Here is a 24496-nt window from a genome sequence, read left to right on the forward strand (position 1 = left end):
CTATCCGGGATGACCGTCGTTGACAAGTATGAAGACAACCTGGGGAGAGGTTCCATTCTTTCAAAATTTAGGAGAGGCGCATCAGTGTTACTTTTAGTGTCATGGTGTGGGGAGCCAATGGGTATGACTTCAGGTCATGGCTGGTAGTGATTGAGGGAAATCTGATGGGCCAGGGGTATGTCACAGATATCCAGACATCCTGCATCCACTCTTGTTACCTTTCATGTGACAGTATCCCTGAACAATTTTTCAGTAGGACAAAATTCATCCACAAGTGGCACATATGTCTGTGAACTGTATATGTGGTGCTGAGGTATTCTCATGGCCAGCAAGATTTATCTGTCCCCAATAGATGTCTTTTCTGTCCCAGTGCTAGTATCCAGGGTATCAAGAACCAATTAAAAAAGTTGGGGGGGGGGGGGCACCTTCCCCGAACGATAGAATGGATTTATGACATCCTTCTTAACCAGATCAGTCCAGGTCACTGTGCGCCACGTTTTATTGGATTGCATTTTATTTTCTGACCAGCGGGCCGCGGCTGACTTGCCGGCGGACCTGTCAACTCTTTTAGGCAACACTCGGACGAATGTGGTTAAAGTTTTACAGTTCTGTGCCCTGTCAAATGTTTTTCCACAGATTTTAGGGAGGGGATTTTAACTTGTTTCCTGTGTGACAAGCTCGCCCATATTTTATGTAAGTGGCCAGCCATTGACGCTTTCCTGCGTCATTCTTGTTGCTATGTTATCCCTTACCTTAGGTTTTACTTTCTTATGTAGTATTTTCCCTCTTTTCCTGCTTTCTTTGAGTGTGTTTTTCAGTTTTATTAGGTCTCTCCACATTCGTTCCTTTTACTGTGTGTCAGGGCGCTGATGACCTCGATGTTGAGCGCCCATAAACCCCAACACACACACACTTAACCAGATCAGAGCATACATGCAGGCCAGAGGGATGCAACATCGTGTTAATAAGGAGGCTCATACTGCCAAGTTCTTTGTAAATTTGGCTCAATTTTGTAACCACTGAAATAACATCACATACCTTCTCAATCTGTTTTATATCAGTTTCTCCTGCCCTTATAAGTGCTTCATTCTTTTTGTGTGGCAGTGTAGTTTTTCAAAATATTCGCCATTGAAACTGATATTGTTTTGCATTAGCACAAATCCTGTAATGACTCCTCCCCCTCTCATGTTGGCACCTCATAAACTAATGGTTCCAAAATCCAACATAGTTTCTTGACAATTTGTACAGTTCCATCAACCGCACTAATAATTTCACATCCTGATTGTAAGTACTACCAGCAATTGTCTCACAATTTTATATTTTATTGGTTTTAGGAAAAGGATATATTGCTACCACTGTAAAGATGACACATTGAGTTGCAGACGGCCACAATGAAAAGACTGTTACACATTTAGCTTTCAGCCAAAGCCTTCTTCAGAAAAGAAAACACACACATATTGATTTGCACAAGTAAGCCCAGCTCGTGCACACGTGATTGCCATATGTGACAGCTTGGACTGGAACGCAAGTGTCATTTTGAACAAAAGCAGCAATCTGGAGGGGGTGACAATGGGAAAGGGATAGCTGAGTGGGGGCGGGGGGAGAAGAGTGGAGGCATGACAAGGCTGCCACCAGATGCAGCATCAGGAGGCCGTAGGCAGGGGCTTGCGGAGGGAGGGGAAAGGGATGTGGAAAAGGAGAGGAGCAGGGAAGGGGAAAGATGTGCGGATGAGTTGGCAGAGACTGGCACACAGTGAGGATGAAGATACATGAATAAGGAGGATGTGCTGGGATGGGGAGGGGGGGGGGGTAGCAACTATTGGGTTAGAGGGAGGGTCTGGGGATAGTAGTTTAGTTTTGGTTGAGGCCAGAATAATGTCAGGAATGTAGAATGTATTGTAAGGATAACTAACATCTTTGTAGTTCAGAGAAGCTGGTGGTTGAGGGGAGCATCCAGATGGCCTGGGTTTCAAAGCAGCCATTGAAATCAATCATGTTATTTTCAGTTGCATCTTGTGCCACAATGTGATCCACTTTGCTCCTTGCCACAGTTTGGCTGTGGCCTTTCATCCTGTTGGGCAGCTGTTTGATAGCCATACAAATATAAAAAAACAGTGCAGTGATTGCAGCAGAGTTGGTAAATGGCATGACTGCTTTCAGAAGGGGCCCGATTTCTGACGAGGTGCTGGGTGGTGAACTGGGCAGTTCTTGCACCTGAGTCTTGCACAAGGATGTGGACCCTGTGGCAAGGAGTTGGGATTGGGAGTGGCATAGGCATGAACTAGGATGTTGTGGAGGTTGGGTTGGTGACGGAACACCACTTTATGAGGGATGGGAAGGCTCTCGAGTAGGAAGTCCATCATTTCAGAGCATGATGACAGGTAATCGAAGCCCTGACAAAGGATATGGTTCAGTTGTTCCAGTGCAGGGTGGTATTGGGTGATGAAGGGGACACTCCTTTGTGACTGGTTCTTGGGGGTAGTGGGAGGATTGGGAATGTGTGGGGATATAGCATGGGATATGTTTTTGCTGACTAGGACTGTGGGATAGTGCCTGTCTGCAAAAACCTTGGCGAGACCTTCAGAATACTAGGCAAGGAAGTTCTTGTCACTGCAGATACACCTTCCTCGCTTGGCCAGACTGTATGGGAGGGATTTTTTGGTGTGGAAGGAATGACAGCTGTCTAAACGCAGGTACCATTGGTGGTTGGTGGACTTAATGTGGACAGAGGTGTGAATGGAGCCATCAAGGAGGAGGAACTGGTCAATGTCCAGGAAAGTGGCACACTGAGTTGAGGAGGACTAGGTGAAGCAAATGGGAGATAAGGTGTTGAAGTTGTGAAGGAATGAGGATATGGAATCTTGGTCCTGGATCCAGATCATTAAGATATCATCAGTGAACCTTAACCAGACTTGGGGTGTGATGTTTTGGGAGGCTAGGATGGTCTCCACTAGATGGCTCATAACAGGTTGGTATAAGAGGTTGTCATGCGGGTGCCCATGGCTGTGCCACAGATTGGTTTGTATACCTTCACTTTGAAGGAGGCGTATTTGTGAGAAAGGATCAAGTTAGTAAGATATATGAAGAAAGAGGTTCTAGGTTAGAGTGTGAAGTGCATTGGTAAAGGTATTATTCAGTTATGACAAGACCATGGGCATGAAGAATGTTGATGTACAGGAAAGTAGCATCAACAGTGATCGAGGGAGGGATCTAGGAGGTAAAGGGATGGGGATGGGGGAGAGTCAGTGAAGGAAGGGTTTGGTATCTTCAACGTGAGAGGCTAGGTTATGGGTAGCAGGTTGGAGATGTTGGTCAGTGATGGCTGAAATTCTTTCAGTGGAACCACAATAACCAGCTACAATGGAGCGTTCAGGATTGTTGGGGTTTTGTAGAGTTTAGGGAGAATGTAGAAGGTGGGTGTGCTGGGTGTCAAGGGGGGTGGAGGGAAATTGATTCCTGGGTGAGGTTCTGGGATTGGCCTACAACTTTAAGCAGAGATTTGGCGTTATGATGGACTTCTGGTATAGATCACTCTGGCGGGGTCTTGAGGACTCAGATAATCGGTGTTGGCCTCCCGCCAGGTAGTCACTGCGATTCATAATGACATTAGTGGAACCTTTCTCTGCTGGCAGGATGATTAAGTCAGGATTTATTTTGAGGTTATGTATGGCTTTCCTTTCTTCTACTGAAAAATTGGTATTCTTAGAAAGAGACCTGGGGAAGAACAATTAGGCCAAGTTGGAGGTAAGAAATTCTTGGAAAGTTGCCAGGGAGTGATTAGGTGGGAGGGGGGAGTATAACAGTTTGATGATTGTATGAACTGGTAGAGGCAGAGTTCAGTGTTGGGATTAGGTTAGCTTTGGTTGGAGGAATTGGTGGCAAAGAAGTGTTTCCATTGCAGGGATTGTCAGGGGAGTAGGTCTTTGACAAGTCCAACATGGTTAAATTTGGGCTTAGGGCTAAAGGTGAAACCTTGGATAGGACTGAAACTTCTGCAGTGCTGAGGATTATGGTGGAAGGTTAACAACAGTGTTCTGGGAATGTTTTGGTTCTGAACTTAGTGAAGAGTTGTAAAGGAGTTTTGAGGGATGTGGCAAGTTCAAAAGGTTAGTTAGGCAGGGTCTGTATGCTATGAGTGGGGTTGACAAGTAGAAGCACTGTGGGTAGAATATGGATTGGATAGCGGTGCCCCAAGGTGGCATAGGGTGTAAGCTTCCCCCCACCCCCCACCCCCACCCCCCACCCCCCCAGTCTGCTTGGGGCGAACGTCATAAGACATCCGTTTAAGTTCGTTGATGATCGATTAACTCAGTTTTTTTTTTATTACAGAGGGCAGGTAACCCTCTGACCGAACACGCTGAGCTACCGTGCCAGCTGTAGGTTGGATAACTTATGGAGGTGGTGCCTGGAATACTCCTCCAGGTGCTGGAGAGCAAGGGATTAAATTTCAGATTTGTGAAGTATGTAGTAGGGATTGCACAGTAGCAGTATCTTGCAGAGGTAGCAGTGGTGGTTCTGGGATGCTAGTGCCATGGAGATTTGTTTTTGCAGTACCAGGTTCGTGAAGCCAGGGAGTGGCGGAATCTGAAAAGGAGAAAGAAAACCAACCAAGGTGGCACACTGGACTCACATTTGGAGGGATGATGGTTCCAACTCGCATCCAGCCATCCTGATTAAGGTTTTCTGTGATTTCCCTAAATCACCTCAAGCAAATGTTGGGGTGCTTCCTTTGCTAGGGCTTGGCTGGCTTCCTTCCACATCCTTCCATAATTGATGGGACCAATGATCTCACTGTTTCGTTCCCTCCCCTGAATCAACCAACCAACCAAAGAAAGGAATTTTAATGGTTAGGCTGTTGGGGGCAGGGGGATTCCATGGTCTAGTCAGCATTTCAGGAATAGGATGCAGGAGTGGGTTTTAACTGTTGAAAGGAATATTTTTTTGAACTGGTGCAGAAAGATAGGACAGTGGTCCATTGTGACAGGAATGGCATAGGGGAAACGGTAATGACATAGAAATGGGAAAATGAAGGTTTTAGTTGTGAGGGGTGCTGAATAACAGAAAACACGTATGAAAATATGTAAAGATGTGCAAAAACACACACAGATATGTAAAAATAAGCACAAATACAGAGAAATACACACAAATATGTAAGGATGTGCTAACGTGTGTGAAAGTACGTACAAATCTGCACAAACTCATAAAAAGTGGTAGAAAAGGAATGGATGAGGTATGGTACTATGTGTGTATTGGAACAGGGGAAATGGGGATTGATCAGGTTGAGGTCCACTTGTGGAAAGTAAAATATGAAAATATGCTATGTTGAGGGAGGAAATGTCATCAGTAGGAATGACCATAATCATTAGTGGGAAGAATTTGGCGAATCAGATGCTGCACTGACAATCCACGTGGACAATTTGCCATCTGTTGTTTGTGGACAAGGTTGTTGATACAGTGTGGCTCAGAAGTTAGAGCATGTGCGGTCTGGAAGGCTATGCATAAACACAGGAGAGAAGAGAAAGAATGGATACTGAGAGTAAGAAATATGAATTATGTAGGATACAGGAGATGACTCACCAAAAGGCAGAAGTGCTGCTTCATGGATAAGTACACAGACAGAAGGTACAGAGATTGGTTAGCTTTTGGAATGCACTTTCTTTTTCAAGCTTATAGGAAAAACATGACACACACTCACTCACATGCAAGTGCGACTGAACACAATCATGGAGACAGGCATGTGCATGTGAATGAGTGTGCGTCATATTTTTCCTACAAGCTTGAAAAAGGAAATGCATTCCAAAACCTAGCCAAGCTCTGTTCCTTTTGTTTGTGTATCTGTCGACGATGCAGTGCCTCTGCCTTTGGGTGAGTCATCCCCTTTATTCCTAAATAAGTTGTAATTCTAAACCAGAACTATGCGTAAGAGGAGCAGGAGGTGGTGAGTAGATGCATATGGCAGATCTTACATCTTGACCTTTTACATGTGCGAGAGACACTTTTTTTTTTAAGCAGAATGGCGAAATGATGAATTAAAAAAACCAGTTTGCATAGGCACTTGTTTTGGGTATAGTAAGAATTCTGAAAAGTATACTTCATGTATCTGGAATAAATATGTATTTCATTTCAACAGTGTAGGAAAAGACAGATTGCTACTTACCATAAAGAAGACACATTAAGTTGCAGACAGGTACACTTAAAAGAACTAACATAAAGCTTTCATCCCTAGCCTTCATCAGTAAAGGCACACACACACACACACACACACACACACACACACACACACACACACACACACACACACGACTAAGTTGGTGGTCATGTGTGCGTGAGGTGAGGTGTGATTGCTTGTATGTGTATGTGTGTTGTGTGTGTGTGTGTCCCCTTACTGCTGAAGGCTATGGCTGAAAGCTCTATGTGTGCCTGTCTGCAACCTAACATGTCTTATTTGTGGTAAGTAGCAATCTGTCTTTTCCTACATAGTTAATATTCCTACTTGGAGTTTCCATTGTATTTTTGTTTCCTTCTTTTTCATTTCATTTGTATTTATTGAAACAAAATTCACATACATTTGAGAGCTAAAAAGCTTCATATCCAAGAACCTTCAGAGATACATGATTAATCTAAATACAAAATCTCTGTCATCCCCTCATAAAGACCCTGGTAAAACTGTTAATCATGTGTATATCCCCATTTCATTGTACATAATTTATTTCAAATTTTTTCCGTGAATTCCTTATCTTCTGACATCCTGACTTTCTTCCATCAGCATGGAAGCTAGAAAATGATAATGGATTTGTTCTTTCCGAGCATGAACAAAGGAAGTAAAAGAACTAGTGGTATGACTTAGTTGTTAAAGATTGACTCTGAACTGGTTTTTTGTGGTTGACTTATGGTGTTACTGTACATATCAGGTACACAGAAGGATATGGCATTAGAACCTTGTTGGGATTATCATTTTGAAAAGTTGCCTCCAGGAAATACTTACAGAATATTTAATAGGGGATGTAACAATATTATGAAAGATAGAAGCTTTCAGCCAACAAGGCCTTTGTCAAAAATATATGACACCACACACACACACACACACACACACACACACACACACCACACACACACAACCACTAATAAAAGCTCCATTACTGACTTATACAGCATTCCCTAAATCCAGGCCTTTGAGTAGCATTTCCAAAATAAAAAAATTACATACCGTTGGTGCGCTCTACATATAGCATGTTAAACAACTTTTGTTTTGCAGTTTTTTAAAATATAAACCAGCGAAAGTAACAGTCTGTATTTCATATTTACTATTGTTGGTTTATTTTTAGGAAACAGACAAGAAAGAATTAAGAGAGTGTAACAGTTTGGTAGAAGAAACAAAAAATGATGCTAAAGATGAAGCTGTACTACCGGAAGACAAGGATCTTGCAGAAGTGCTTAAGAATGTCATGAGGTAAAGCAAAAAGAATGAGCCAAGAAGATGATGCATAGCTGTGAAAAGCTAAAAATTTAGATAAACTCATCATAGACAGTTGGGTGCAAATGCTATCTTATCAGTTGTAATATTATCGGATCTATTTTTCGAAATCTGGAAGCAGTAATTGCTCTGACTGTGTATTTCATATGCATATTATTTCTGTTTCATCTCTCTGACTTAATTTTTTGGTGCTTTAGTATTTATTGCAACTTTGAGAATTATATATATATATATATATATATATATATATATATATATATATATATATATATATATATATATAACAGAAGGAAACATTCCACGTGGAAAAATATATCTAAAAAGAAAGATGATGAGACTTACCAAACAAAAGCGCTGGCAGGTCGATAGACACACAAACAAACACAAATATACACACAAAATTCAAGCTTTCGCAACAAACTGTTGCCTCATCAGGAAAGAGGGGAAGGAGAGGGAAAGACGAAAGGATGTGGGTTTTAAGGGAGAGGATAAGGAGTCATTCCAATCCCGGGAGCGGAAAGACTTACCTTAGGGGGAAAAAAGGACAGGTATACACTCGCACACACACCCATATCCATCCACACATACAGACACAAGCAGACATCCCCAGGATATAGCCTGGTACTCATTTTAACAGCTGCCTGAGTGGACGTGGTACTGTTTTGGGAGGACTGTAAAGAGAAAAAAATCCCTTCCCCTACCCGCATTTGAACTCAGGACATCCAGGGTCAGAGTCAAGTGCTCTACCTGTTAAACTACCACAGCTCCTGTCACACTTTCTGTGACTGACAAAATTTAATAGACAAATGATAATTAGGATAATTAAAGCATAGGAAGCCATTGAGGAGGCCAGAAATAGTGCATAAATTTCAATTCATTACTGAGCACTTACTTTTATTTTCTATTTTGTGTGTGCTGCTAGGGCAGACAAGAGATATTAAATAGACAGTCATGGGTGTAGAGGTATTATTCTGTACAGTTCGTGAATCATTATTCCAGTCCATGAAGAGGTTATTAATTTTTTTCCAAGATGGCTTTATCATTGGAAAAAGCACTTGTGGGAACTTGAATGGTGCCTGCCACTTGGGAACACAAGGCAGACTGTTGTGGCATCAGTGTTTGGTAACCTAATTGGTCTGAGCATCCGTCCCCAAGCTATCAAAATTAACAAAATTAGGTTGCCTAGAAAAAAAAAAAAACTTTCTATGTGGTCATACAGCTGTTTCTTTGAGTGCTGAGTTTTTAAGTAGTGTCCAAAGCTAGTGGTGTGACAGTTTGCCCTCATTTTTATTTTTATATCCATCTATGTTCCATGATTGCTTGTAAGTGGCTTTTATTTACGGACCGAGCACTGTCAGTCAGGCCCTTAATGACTGATTCTCTACAACTATAGCTTATTTGCCACTCATTCCAGAGCCTTCAAATTTATTAACTGTTGTAAGCCTTTTTGTAAATTTACAATGAGCTTCTATGAAACAATGTATCTGTTTGGATCCTTCGTTGACTGTTATTTAAGTAGATTTGTGCTGTCACCTCTTGCCCTTAAATTTGATCATGCTTCACCATCATCACTGTGATCAAGTATGAGGCCGAGGCAAATTAAGCCTGCCATAGAAGAATGTTGTGCTTTAGGCAACAGTGAGAATATGAGCCAGTGGATGCAGGCTTAGTTTTTACATTTGGTGATTGTCTTGGCTTGCTTTAGGTCTGAAAAGATCTATCAGCCAAACTGACTTTGCCCATGAGGCCCACCACCACCATCACGTACAGTCTGTTCACCTTTTTTCTCGCAAATGTGACTGAAATTATTGTAAGCATGTCTCACACACCTGGGCTTTTGCTGGAAATATTCTTCACTTCTTGGGGAGAAGCTCCATCTGTACAGAGAAGCTGAGTACATTCTTCAACAGAAAGATTCTGATACATTCTAGTGCAGTGGTTTCCAACCTATCTAAGACCATTACTCCTGATTGTAAGCAGGAATTAACTAATAACACCGCCACCACCACCACCACCGCCACCGCCACCACTAACAACAACAACATTAGTACCTAACAAAACTTTAGAATGAAAAAGAATCTTAGTTGAACACTTTTATTTGTATGTACTGAAAGAGAAGTGATATTTAGTTTTTGTATCTATTTTATAAACCATGAACTGCTAAGTCAATGAGACAGTTGGTACCACTTGCTTATAACAGTTTTTTTATATAGAAACATTAAGCAGTTCTCAGTGCATAGCAAGAGCTATGTATAGTTTCTTCTCATGAAAGAGAGCCAACTATCCATATTGAGGGTAGACACTTGTTACAGAAAACTCTGCTGCACCATTCCTCTCCCTAGTGGCACGTGCTTCGCTCGCACCCTGCCCACCAATTTAAAATCTATTAAACTAAAATGTGTGCATTATACTTATTATTTTTAAATCACATAATTGCTGGATTTCTTAGTTTCTTATAAAGTGGCAAAATTGGAAGACTTCAAGCTGTCAATGCTTTGTACCTGACCATTGCCACTAACAACAACAACAATGATGATGTTGATGATTGTACTGTGTAGTGTCTACAGCATTGTGGTAGCCATTACATAATAACTGTTGTATTGTGCTGTCTCTTAGTTCATTTATCTGTTGCAAAATGAATTTCTCGTCCATTGCAGGAACTACCTGCAGCTCGGAGAAAGCATTTTCATGATATATTTAAGCATATGTGACATATATGTAGTCTTATTAATTTTACTGTCACAGATGCATGGTACAGAGCAGGAAGTATGCTTGTATTGGATAACTATGTGAGAAATATATTGTTTACACTTTTATTCCACAAGCTATGACACCCACCACATTACGTCAGACATTAATGCTATTATTTAGGAGAAAAAAAAACTTATTGGTAACATACGTAATCGGTGATACAGTCGTATTAAATAACGAACATAGATCTTGTAAAAATAATGTGCTTTTAGGGCTGAAACGCAGTCAGACCCTCTTGGTTTTTACCCCTCAGACAATTTTATTTTACTCCTCATGAGATGATTTATTACCAGGTTGGGAACCATTAGTGTAGTGTGTGGTTTCCGCTCCTGGCATTCTTCATGGGCAAGATGAAGAGGAATGGCTGACTTTGTTTTGTTTGATTATGCATCTTAAGAGCTACGTACCTCCCAGAATCCAATGTGTGTCAGTCCTTCATTGACTGCGTTTCCATCGATAGCCCATAGAAGACTCTTCAAAAGGGCTGTCACTACTGTTACTTTTAGTGACACTGGTTGTGGATGCTACATCTGGGCAATGTATCATTCTACAAGCTCTCTGAGGACTTTGTAATCATACTTGCAATTTGTCTTCATAATAAGATTAGCATTGTTGAGCATAACTTTATGCCAAATTCAAAAGCAACTATCTTCCCAAGTGCCTACTAAAATTCAGGCTATTTCTACATTTACATACATACTCCACAAGCCACCATATGGTGAAATGGAGCAAGGGAAAAATGATTGCCCGTGTATGTCCTTGGGACCTCCCCTGGTCAGAATGGGTGGCACAGGGCAAATGAGCTGTCATAAAGCGGATTACATCATCTCTTGCTGGTGGTCAAACTCTAGCAGTCTCTAAGTGCTCAATGTCCCAGTTCATTGCAAGGAATTATCACCACCAATTATTCATCTCCATGCCCACACCATGGGAGTTACACCAGGCTACAGGTAGAAGCAAACCTTATTCGCCCCAGTACGTAGTATGTACGAGAGCTGATGGGTAATCTTTCCTGTTGATGAAGCCTCAGTTTTTTATGCAGCATTTAGAGGACAAGTTTCAGGAGGTAGAGGGATTGTCAAAAATGCGATCTGGGTCAGTCCTAATAAAAACAGCATCCTCTGCCGAGTCATGGGCATTACTCACCTGTAACAAGCTGGGGGATGTTTCTGTTTCCGTCATGTCCCCTATGAGCTTAAATATGGTCCAGGATATTATATTCCACAGGGACCTCTTTTGCAGTCCAATGACGAGTTGCAGACCAGGTTAGAGTGACATTGTGTTCATTCTGGCCAGCGCATCTGTAGGGGCCCGAAGGATAATCAGGTTGCCACCAGTACCTTCATCTTGGCCTTTGAGGGTGACACATTATCCAAGAAGTCAAGTTGATGGTATACTGATGCGATGTAAAGCCACATATATCTCCCTCTCCCCCCCCACCCCAAATCACAAGTCAAGTTTGTGGACATCCATCACATCCAAATACTCCATGTACCCCACCTCCTATCTGTGTCAACTGCTGCAAGCACCCTGCAGCATTCTCCAGAAAGAAAGGAAAATCATGGAATACAAGATCCTGGACCAACTAAGCTACACAGAGGCTAAGAGTAAATTTGAAAAGCTAAACCCTGTGCGCATGACATGGTCTTATGCCACAGCTACAACAACAGTTCCAGCCCCATGAGCTATGCCATTTGTAGTTGGCGCTCAGGTCCGCAAGACTACATCTGCTCCCTTGCTTGGGGGGGGGGATAACGACACTCCTATCCCTGTTGCTCCTGCAACACCTACTTCGGGAGCAATACCATCCCAACCATCAGGGACATCAGTTCCCATTTCTCAGCTGGAGAAGCATCAGTCTTCTTCAGCTCTTCTCGTTAGGAGGAGGTCCTTTGGGTCACTCTCTTCCCCAATTCCCCCGGTTCCTACCAGTGGGAAAGAGTACACCTGCCAGTGGCTGAAGAACCCACAGGCTTCAAGATCCTCCTCAGTCCCTGAGACTGAATCAGTGAAGCCCTCCCAGCCAGAGAAGCTCGAGGAGCAGCGGGAGACATCCAAAAAGAAAAAGACGCCTAAGAAAAAAGAAATTGCCATGGCCCCCACACCACCACAAGTTCTGCACCTGAGGATGAGGTGGGATCCCCAAAGGACCTACATCTTACCGGACCCTCAGACCCAATGGATATAAAGCACAAAAGTACTCAGTCGGTAGCAGCAGGTGACCCTGAGGCATAAATTGCCTCCTTGGTCCCTTCATGCTTTCCCAGCCTCCAGACAGTATCATTCTCCAATGGAATTACGGCAATTTAATCAACCATCTGGTAGAGCTATGACAACTATTAAGCTTTACACATGCTTTCTGCATTGCTCTCAAGGAAACCTTGTACCTGGCAATGTGGACCCTTGCCCTTTGCAGCTATAGGGGATATTACAAAAACCTTAGTGAATATAATAGTGCATCAGGTGGAGTATGCATCTACGTCCTGAACTTGGTATGTAGCAAACCTGTGCCCCCCTCAAATTTCTCTCGAAGCTGTGGCTGTCAGCATAAGGGCAATGCAGGAAATAACTGTTGCAATGTATGTCTTCATCCAGATGTTGCAGTATCCCTGAACATATCAGCTGCACTGATTAATCAACTTCCCAAACCTTTTCCACTATTGGGAGATTTTAACGCCAGTAACCCCTTGTAGGGTGGCACCATGATTACTGACCAAGGTAGAGATGTTGAGAATTACTGTCTCAACTAGACCTCTTCCTTATAAATACTGGGACCCCACACATTTCAGTGTGGCTCATGGTGCTTACTTGGCGATCGAATTATCACTTTGCAACCCAGGACTTCTCCCATCTGTTCACTGGAGAGTCCATGACGACTTGTGTGGTAGTGAACATTTCCCCATCTTCCTGTTGCTCCCCCAGCATCATTCCCCACAGGCACCTACCCAGATGGGCTTTAAACAAGGCAGACTGGGAAGCTTTCACATCTACCATCACTGTTGAATCTCCCCCACATGGTAACATCGATGTGGTGGTCTAGAGAGTAACCACAGTGATCGTTTTTGCCGCGGAAAACGCGATCCCACATTCTTCAGCCCCCCCCCCCCCTCCCCCGGCGAAAGACATTACCTTGGTGGTCATCAAAAATTGCTGAGGCCATTAAAAAGCATAGGCAGCTCTACAGTGACATAAAAAGCACCCATCACTGAAGCACTAATAGGTTTTAAATGGCTCCGTGGCTGTGTTCGCCAGCTCTTAAAAAGACAGAAACAAGAGTGTTGGTATGTCTCCTTCGCAAATCTGGGTGAAGATCAGATGCATCTTTGGGTACTGGAACTCAATGTGTGTCCCTGGCATTTCCAACAATTTAGCGTTATCTACTGGCGCCAACTATCTACCGACGCTGACTATTTACCGAAGCTAACACAAGTGCCGAGCACATTGCTGAGCACTGTGCTTGGGCCTCTGCATCAGTGTATTACCTCCCAGCAATTCGTACCCTCATATGGCAGATGGAAGGAAGACTCCTCTTGTTCACTAGATGCCACGGTGAACCATATAATGCTCCAGTTACTGAGTGGTAGCTGCTGTGCATTCTTGCACATTGGCCCAATAAAACTCCTGAGCTAGATCACGTACACACTCAGATGATTAAACATCTCTTGTCAGACTACCAGCGACATATCCTCATCATCTTCAACCGCATCTGGAGTGATGGCGTATCCCCATCACAGTGAGGGAAAACACCTTCATTCCAGTGCTCAAACCTGGTAAAAATCCGCTTGATGTGAATAGCTGTTGGCCCATCAACCTCATCAACATTCTTTGTAAGCTGCTAGAATGTATGGTGAGTCGGCGGTTGTGTTGGCTCCTGGAGTCACAGGGCCTACTGGCTCCGTGCCAAGGCAGTTTCCACCAGGGTCGCTCTACTGGTGATAACCTAGTAGTGTCCCTTGAGTCTGCCATCCGAACAGCCTTTTCCAGACACCAACACCTGGTAGTTGTCATTTTTGATTTAAGAAAATCCTACAACATGACCATGTGACACCATATCCTTGCCACTTTACATGAGTGGAGTCTCTGGGGCCCACTCCTGATGTTTATCCTAAACTTCATGTCACTCCATAATTGCTGTGTCCAAATTTATGCTTCCCATAGGTTCCCCCATACCCAGAAGAATGGGGTCCCACAGGGCTCAGTATTGAGTGTCACTTTATTTTTAGCAGCCATTAATGATGTAGCAGCAGCAGCAGCAGCAGCTGTGGAGCCGCCCAGCTGTGGAGCCACCCTTCTCATATTCTCTATATGCAGATGACTTTTGCATTTCCTACTGCTTCTCCAGTACTGGTGCTGCTGAGTGGCGGCTACAGGGAACCATCCACAAGTTGCAGTCATGGGCCCTAACCCACAGATTCCAGTTTTCAGCCATTGAGTCATGCTTCATGCACTGCGGTCAGTGCCGTATCATTCATCAGGAACCAGAACTTTACCTTGATGATGATCTATTCACTGTAGTGGAGACCTATCGATTCTTAGGACTGCTTTTGACACCCAATTGACTTGACTTCCTCATCTTCGTCAGCTCAAGCGGAAGTGCTGGGAAACACCTTAATGCTCTCCGCAGCCTGAGCAACACCACCTGGGGTGCAGATTGCTCTACACAGCTGTGGCTGTACAAAGCACTTGTTCAGTCCCACCTTGAATATGGGAGTCTTGTTTATGGTTCAGCAGCGCCCTCAGCATGTTACTAGACCCAGTGCACCACTGTGGCGTTCGAATAGTGGCAGAAGCTTTTATGATGAGTCCAGTGATTAGCCTACTGGTGGAGGCTGGGGTCCCTCCATTGCAGATCAGGCGCCGACAGCTGTTCGTCAATTATGTTGCGCGTATTTGTAGCTCTTCTGAACATCCAAATTACCATCTCCTTTTCCCAACGACAGCAGTCTATCTCTCACACCTGCAGCCCAGTTCAGGGATTATGATCGCTGTTCGCACCTAATCCCTTCTGTTTGAACTGGAGTCCTTCCCTTTACCACCTCTCCTCTGGGTCCATTCACATACACCTCCATGGTGTATACCTAGACTGCAGCTTCAGCTGGATCTTTTGCATGGCCATAAAGACTTTTGCGGCTGTTCACTGTCTCTTTTTCTTGATTCTTGACACACCCTGGGACTCTGAAGTAGTCTACACCAACTGCTCAATGGTTGATAGTCACATTGGCTTCGCCTACACTCACTCAGGACATATTGAACAGTGCTCCTTGCTGGAAGGCTGCAGTGTTTTCACTGTTGAGTTAGTGGCCATATCCTGTGCTCTTGAGCAGCTTACAAGCTACTGACCAGTGCTACCCTCACCATCCTTTGGTGCAACCATCCAGGAGTCTGTCTATGCCCTGAAATGGTCCGGTTGTTCAATGGTGTTTGTCTGGTCTCCGGGACATGTCAGAATCACAGGAAATGAGCTTGCTGACAGGCTGGCCAAACAGGCTACTCGGAAACTGCTTCTGGTGATTGGCATCTCTGAAACTGACCTGCACTTGGTGTTATGCCACAAGGTTTTTCAAATTTGGGATATGGAATAATATAATCTAGCTATGCCCTATAAACTGCTTGCCATACAGGAGACTACAGATGTGTGGAAGTCCTTCATGTGGTCCTCTCGCAGGGACTCTGTGGTCCTCTGCCAGCTCCTCATTGGCAACACTTGAGTGACCCATGGCTATTTCCTCTACTATGAAGACCCACCCCATTGTCGATGCACCAGCCAATTGATGGAGGCCCACATTCTGTTGCAGTCTCCTACTTTAGCTGACAACATCTCGTTGACTGACTTAGTTTCACGTTTTATACATGATTGGGGGAAAGGAGGGGAGGGGAGGGCAGTTATTGTTCCATTGAAGTTTTAATGCATGTCGTTTGTCACTCTGTGTTCTCTACCCTAGTGTTTTAAGGCTAGAGGTTTTAATGTGTTGCAGAGTGGCTGGCTTATCCATTTTTATTCTCGTGATTAGCCAGCCACCATCATCTGTTCTCTTATTTTAATCCCCTCTACCCATTTCTTGTGTCTCCCTGTGGTTTTCTTGTCTTTTTTCCATTGTAGTGTTTGTTGCCCTTCTGTAGTCCTTGTGGTTTCTTATTTTCCCCAAGTTTTGTGCAGTAAATCTTGTTTGTTTTATGCTTTCCCTCATTGACTTGTTTTATAGGAACAAGGGACCGATGACTCAAGTGGATTAGTCCCCCTGCCCCCTTAAACTGATTATATCTACCTTACCTTACATTCTAAAGAATGAAATTGTCCAAAAGTAATGGTTTTATTTTATTTTTTCCAAAAGATATTTTAACTGGCTTATTCATACCCATTGGTGCACACTATCTCAGATACATACTGAAACTGTAATGGTAACCAAAAAGAGCTATTACTTTTGATACGTGTAACCACTAGCCTAAATACCAATCATTAAACAAAATCACCGTATTGATAATAGCTGAATTGGAGCATCTGGCAACTGCAGATGGCGTTATACCAGACGGAAGTGACCTGGAAGTACTCCTTGAAATAATTCCCTAAGCAATATAAGTGATTTCCTAAATTGTCAGAGTGTACATTATACAAAAAATTTACAACACACTGAACAGAAATTCTCTCAAATAATGGCTTGTTATTTTGGTTTCTATAACAAAAGAAACAATTTGAAGAAAAATTTCATTGCTTCATACACTCTTTGTTAACAGAAATGCATTATTCATCATATATGCTTAAACAATCCTTTCACAACATTCTACAGAAGAGATCCTCAAATGTTTTGGCCTAGTATCCTCCACATCCATCATTATCTCAAAATTTATGAATTTTATGTGTTTGCAAGAATGGCTTTGTGCTAAAAAAATTTCAGTCTGTGATTACTGTACTTTTTCTTGCCAAATTAAATTGATTTGTATGCATTTATATGAGATGTATTCCAAAATTAAGGCATAGTGACCAATATTTAACAGAGGGTAACTCTGAATGAATTTTTATGCATGCAGTGCTGTCTATTGACTCTTTAGGAAACTACCGCATTGTTGGTTTGATTCAGTAATCATTTGCCAGTCGGTGACAGCAGATCACAATAGCCAAAACAATCGTACCTCCCATCAGAAGTGAAGAGTGCAGTGTGATTAGATTTTTGCTGGCAAAAGGATCTTCAGCTGCTGAAATATATTGTGAGTTATGAGTTGTGTATGGATCTGAAATAATGAGTGACAAGAAAGTTCGAAAATCACATCAAGATTTTCAAAATGGCTGCATAAACATTCACAGTGAACAGCAGAGTGGCAGGCCCAGTATTCGGACCAGTGACAATGTTGATCAAGTGAACCAAAAGCTTCGAAGTGATCGGTGACTGATGATTAGTGGTCTGGCTAATGAATTCCAAAATGTTACTTGAACCTCAATTTACAGCATTGTCACTGAACCGTTTGAGTATTACAAACTGTGTGTGAGGTGGGTTCCAAAAATGCTCACTGATCAGCACAAAGAGCAAAAGAATGTATAGTGCACAACAATTTTTGGAGTGCTATAGATAAGTTGGAGATGATATGTTTCCCCAAGTTGTTAAGGGTGACAAGATGTGAATATCATACACCAACGCAGAATCGAAACAACAGTCAATGCAGTAGTACCATTCAAGTTCACCCAATCCAAAGATGTTTAAGCAGTCCCCATTCTCGAATTAAAAATGATGGCTACCACTTTTTGGGACGAAAAGAGTGTCCTTGTGATTGATTTCATGGACCATGGGTCAACAGTTACAGCTGACATATACTGTGAAATGCTGAGCAAACTGATACGTGCGATCCAAAATTAACAACGTGGGAAACTTTCATGTGGCATAATCCTCCTCCATGACAATGCAACCCTCACATCACTGCTAAAACCAAAGGGAAGATTCAAGATTTCTGTTGGGAACTTTTCTGAGCACCCTCTGTACAGTCCCAGCTTTGCATAATCCAACTATTTCCCCTTCTTGCATTTGAAAAGTGTCTGTGTGGACAACGGTTTCAAAATGAAAATTAAATCAAGAATGGCATTGCCACCTGATTCAATTACCAGGTGGCAGACTCCTGTACAGAGGGCTTAAAGAAGTTGGTGCTGTGTTACAGAAAGTGTACAGATGTGAACAGCGATTATGTGGAAAAGTAAAGTAGATATGTAGTAAAATGTTGCTGTTAATAAAAATCTTTTCTAATAAGCTTATTTTTTTAATGTCCAAACAGTCCTTAGTTTTGAAATACATCTTGGAAAATTGAAAACAATGCAACATTACATTTCCAGAAATAAATGTAGAACAGATTACTCAATAACAGATCATTACTGTAACAGTTATGATCCAATTTTACTCAAAATCAATATATGAATGTTTTCAAAAGGGCAGATAATGAATTGAAAATAAAAATTGGTTTTATTTAAAAAATGAAAAATCTTATTTTTTAAATTGTTATATTACTATTTTTATTTCTTTTCATTGAAATTATATATAAGAAGTTTAATGATTCACACAATAACAAAAACATTGTTACCAATGTTTAATTAAGAGATCATGTCTCAAAGGTAAAGAAAATGCAGTATGTACCAGAATGTAATTCTGTGGAACTGGAATCTTCAATGGACATTAAATGGAAGCAATACGGTAGCAATAAGACAGTGCCCACAGATATCAAATTCACAGAATCTATATTATTATATTTTATATAAAAATAAATCCTGCCATTGATAATGGCACAACTGTGGTGAAACATGTTTCAGTAAAGACAAACATAATTGTGTTCTTGTTAGAATGCAGAGCCTGTTAAGCCTGCTATTAAGCTTTAATGTGTGAATGAGTCTATATTTCAGAACTGAGTCTAGTAAAACAGTATATGATATATGAAACAGCTAATCTTAGTTTGCAGAAGTAATTTCTTGTATCCAAGACAGCTTTCGTCAACCTTAAGGGTGGTTTGAACACCACAGTGCCATGCTAGACTGTGTCCTATCATTGGTGGTAAGCTGATTTCTTCTTTCAACCATTGAACTGTCTTGATGAGCTGTTTCAGAGGGACCTACAGATTAATGTGGACACCAAACCATGGTGCAACTTGATGTTTTTCACATCAATAAAGACTTCCGGAGAAGAAAGAAATAAGTGACAGATAAAAACCCTGGAACTGACTGGGGGTACATTGTGAATTGTGGATAACACAGATCCTTTGCTGGCCGGTGTGGCCGAGCTGTTCTAGACGCTTCAGTCTGGAACCGCACGACCGCTACGGTCGCAGGTTCGAATCCTACCTTGGGCGTGGGTGTGTATGATGTCCTTAGGTTAGTTAGGTTTAAGTAGTTCTGAGTTCTAGGGGACTGATGACCTCAGATGTTAAGTCCCATATTGCTCGGAGCCATTTTTTTTGAACAGATCCTTTAGATTCCTAGTTCGTTAGTTAGTTACATGTTCCATTGATCAATCTCATGGTAACTGTTATGATGTGGAAAGTGTCAAGTGCATATGAAATGCACAAATGAATCAAGATTTCTTTAATTTTTTTAAAGGTTAAAATTTTTGTTACCTACCGCATTCCCTTAAATGGCACAAAATGCCTTTATTGTACATTTAGATTTATTTATTCCCATTCAACAATTCATCTATGGTGTAGGAGGAGTCTGGCACTAATCATTGTGCCAACAAATCACACCTTGAGAATATTTTTTCTGTTTCGAGAAAATTACTGACATTGGAAGTAAACACTACTCCTATCGTAAAAATGTTGAATATGCTATTGTCACATAAAACAAAGGAAAGTAGTGAAGACTGTAACATAAGCATTTCACTCTTTGCTTGCCATGTGCTGAATATTATGTTCATGATAGATTATTTTTAAAATATATATGTAATTATTGTCTTTATAATAAACTTTCCAGTTAACTTCTTCTTGTAAACACTATTTATATGTTACATTCATCTGTTCTCATCAGAGCAGAAGTAATTGCTTGACAGTTGTATGTTTGCTATTTTCTGTCTCTGCAAATGATCATTTGTTGCAGACTTATGGTTGATAAGTGTGTGCAGCCATGTCGCCTGCACTCTGTGGCAACACTGATGGAAGTAGAAAGAGTCCACACCGTACTTCATTGTATGTATATGCAGGCTAGAGCAGAAGAAGTACTGCACATTTCAGAGACTGAAACAAGGCTACGTTCACTTGCCAGTAGTAAAGATGATACTCCTGTCACTACTGCAAATAGCAGCATTCAGGTAGGATACTGATTAGAACAGATAAGTATTTTCAAGTAAGAGATTTATTTAAAAGTTTTATGTCCTCAGGTTACTTTTTAAAAAATTTCTTTATAATTGACTTTCACCAACATACATCTCCATCCTTGCCAAAATAAAATTTAACAAGGACCTTTCTTCCTGATTGTAGGGAGTAAGATTCATCATAAGAATAAACAAAATATGATGTCATGTAAAATAATTATGAATAAGATCTAACAATGGAAAGTCCAGTTTGGAATGTCAACAATATTATGAAAAGGATAGATTCTGGCCAGAGTGCCAGAGAGAGCAGTAACTTGGGCATGAGGTGTTCTTGTTTGTGTAAATGTGAGTGTTATTTTTGTTTTCCTTTCTGAAGAAGTCTTTGACTGAAAGCTCAATGTGTAATGGTCTTTTCATTGTGTCTGTCTGCAGCTCAAAATGTCATATTTGCAATGAGTAGCAATCTCTCCTTTTAATAATTTTATGAAGAAGATCAATCAGATTACACACAATAATTTGAAATCGTATATTGTTATTGTGATCTTCAGCCCATAGACTTGTTTGATGCTGCTCACCATGTTTTATTCTGTGCAAGCCTTTAAATTGATGCATAACTGCTGCAGTCTTGACCGTTTTTTTGGACCTGTTTCTGTAGTCAAGATTTGGTCACCCTCTACTATTTATACTCCCCACATTTACCTCCATTACCAAATTGATGATTTCACTTATGTCTCAGGATGCATGCTATCAACCAATTCTGTAACATGAGTGGGTGCATGGTGTACTTTGTACACATGTCAAGAACAGCTGTCTTTGTTGCTAAGGTAAACATGTATGGGAGTATCACAGTTTAATATTAGTTTAACTAATCAATGAGAAAATAAACTTACATTATATGAGGTAAATCAGTTTTTAATTAAATAATAATAAAAAACTTTCATTATATCACTCTGTTGCCTCATAGAAGTGTTACCCCACAGTAATGATCCATTCTAGAAGCACCAAAGAACTCAGTTGCATCAGCTCCCAACCAAATGCTTATTTGATTGCTAATTATTTCATAGACAACTACCTCATTGTAAGACTGAGCTGTTAGCTCTGAATCTGGGTCATTTTCTTGCACAAATAGTAAAGTTTTTCTCATCTAGCATACTATTTGTTTTATATCTAAAAAGAAAGAAAGTGATGAGACTTACCAAACAAAAGCGCTGGCAGGTCGATAGACACACAAACAAACACAAACATACACACAAAATTCTAGCTTTCGCAACAAACGGTTGCTTCGTCAGGAAAGAGGGAAGGAGAGGGAAAGATGAAAGGAAGTGGGTTTTAAGGGAGAGGGTAAGGAGTCATTCCAATCCCGGGAGCGGAAAGACTTACCTTAGGGGGAAAAAAGGACGGGTATACACTCGCACACACACACATATCCATCCGCATATACACAGACACAAGCAGACATTTGTAAAGCCTTTACAAATGTCTGCTTGTGTCTGTGTATATGCGGATGGATATGTGTGTGTGTGCGAGTGTATACCCGTCCTTTTTTCCCCCTGAGGTAAGTCTTTCCGCTCCCGGGATTGGAATGACTCCTTACCCTCTCCCTTAAAACCCACTTCCTTTCATCTTTCCCTCTCCTTCCCTCTTTCCTGACGAAGCAACCGTTTGTTGCGAAAGCTAGAATTTTGTGTGTATGTTTGTGTTTGTTTGTGTGTCTATCGACCTGCCAGCGCTTTTGTTTGGTAAGTCTCATCACTTTCTTTCTTTTTAGATATATTTTTTCCACGTGGAATGTTTCCCTCTGTTATATACTATTTGTTTTGTATCACTGCTGATCTCTTGGATGTATGGCAATTCAAAGTATCACAGTATTAGCTTAAGCAATAATGAAGGGATAGGTATGGGCTCATAGTTGTAAAACAACAAAGAAACAGTACAAGACAATGTTACTTGTGGTTCACACACTTAATACATAGCCGTGCCCACTCTAGGGTTAATCAGGTTGTGCCATAAATAGCTTTTTTCTCCAATTTGGTTCAGTTACCTCCTCGTTTGTTATTTCATCTACCCATTTAATCTTAAGCATTCTTCTGTAGTGTTACATTCCAAAAGTTTCTGTTCTCTTCTTTACTGCAGTATTTATTATCCACATTTCACTTCCATATGATGCTACAATCATCTTACAGCCTGCTTTCAAAATGCTATCCTTTGCTCCTTTCCATTCAAATGCTCTTTCAGGTTCCCTGCCATCTCTGACGGCACTACAGTGTCATCAGCAAAACTCGAAGTTTTTATTTCTGAGCCCTGACTTCAGTTCTCTTTCCATATTTCTGTGAAATTTGAAATAGTATAACCATGTAAACTGACTAGATGGTAAGAGTACCAGAAAATTCTGTTTCAGATCATCATCATCATTATTTCCTACAAATTTCCTTAGTGCAAAGCATAAGGATTAGCCATTTCCGTATGTTCGGTCCGTGACACTTTCTCAGATCGGGCTCCTCATTGTCACATCTGATTTCACTATGTGTAATTATTGTTTCCTTTGAATTCACTTTGGTATATTGCTAGATACTTCAACATCAAAGTATTTTATTGATGTTTTACATTTTTCAGTTCTCACTAAGTAACCATACCACTACACTTCACACTTTCTTATCACATCAGTAATGGGCATTTTCATACCAGCAGCATTCCTTGGTATTCCAGTTTTCATCTTGTCCTTCCTAATGTGCTGATTTCCAACAAACAGAGCAGTGTAAAGGTAACCACTCATCATGAAAGAGAGATATTGAACAGTTGATACACGTAAACAAGCTCAAAATCATTGCCTAACCTTTAGATAATGTTATTCTTGAGAACTTAAAACACATTCATGCAGTGATTATATTGTCCTACCTAACTACATTGTCCTGAAGGTGAGCTTGACTTGACCGTTGCCAAATCAATTTTGTACTCCGTTTTCTAATGGTAGTGTGCGTTAAGAAAAAGCATGTCTGCTAATGTCTAACCTCTGTCATTCTGATATACCCAAATTTTCCTGCTCACAAATTCTTCTTTATTTTTGCCCTACTTACACATTAATAGGCAACGGCCTTGCCGCAGTGACTACACCGGTTCCCGTGAGATCACCGAAGTTAAGCGCTGTCGGGCGTGGCCGGCGCTTGGATGGGTCACCATCCCGCCGCCATGTGCTGTTGCCATTTTTCGGGGTGCACTCAGCCTCATGATGCCAATTGAGGAGCTACTCGACCGATTAGTAGCGGCTTCGGTCAAAGAATACCGTCCTAACGGTCGGGAGTTCGGTGTGCTGACCACACGCCCCTCCTTATCCGCAGCTTCCTCGGAAGATGACACGGCGGCCGGACGGTCCCGGAAGGGCCACTTGTGGCCTAAAGACGGAGCTTTTTTTTTTTTTTTTACACATTAATAGCTTCAACTAACATCTTTGTTAAGGCCAAATATGTTATTGTCAGCACACTGTATTAATCTAAGACCTCTACCATTTCTAGGAACATTTGCAAAATTTACCTTCAGTGAAGCAGTCTTTGCTTTTATTCCTACTTCTGCAGTGGGATTGAATGTCATTTAATATGTAGTACATAGTCTCACTTGAACATTACAATTAATTGTCCAGCAGTTGCAGATGACAACATTCACTACCAAGTTTCCTACAAAAAGACAAATATTGAAGATTATCTTCAAATCCCATAAGAAAGCTATGTGCATGAGTGAACTGGTAAAATGCTTACAAATAGTGAAGAGCCCACTACTTTGTCACAGAGATATTGCAAAGAGTTGGTTGAAGCTTAACGAGGAGTTTACAGAGAGCTGTTAGTTCAAACTGCAGTTTAAAAATATAGTAGTCATGACATAAAATACAGGACCCAAGTAGCGTATAAGACAGTAAAAAAAATTCCAATTGCCCAACCAGTAGTAAAGTGCTAGAGGCCTCTTATTGTAACCAGTTCAGCACACAAAGATTCATTGCTGTCCTTGAATA

At 41.4% G+C, this 24496-nt stretch overlaps 1 protein-coding gene across 1 annotated transcript in view; it reads left to right on the forward strand.

The window, feature by feature from the left end:
- The window catches only part of LOC126198416 (probable E3 ubiquitin-protein ligase HERC1), a 747204-nt gene that overhangs the window by 393049 nt on the left and 329659 nt on the right, over positions 1-24496 (forward strand). Inside the window, exons 37-38 of the mRNA XM_049934719.1 lie at positions 7326-7450; positions 20283-20493. Coding sequence (XP_049790676.1) covers positions 7326-7450; positions 20283-20493 — 336 coding nt within the window. The remainder of the gene's footprint in view (positions 1-7325; positions 7451-20282; positions 20494-24496) is intronic.

Source organism: Schistocerca nitens, chromosome 8 (assembly GCF_023898315.1).
Source record: "Schistocerca nitens isolate TAMUIC-IGC-003100 chromosome 8, iqSchNite1.1, whole genome shotgun sequence".
NCBI lineage: Eukaryota > Metazoa > Arthropoda > Insecta > Orthoptera > Acrididae > Schistocerca > Schistocerca nitens.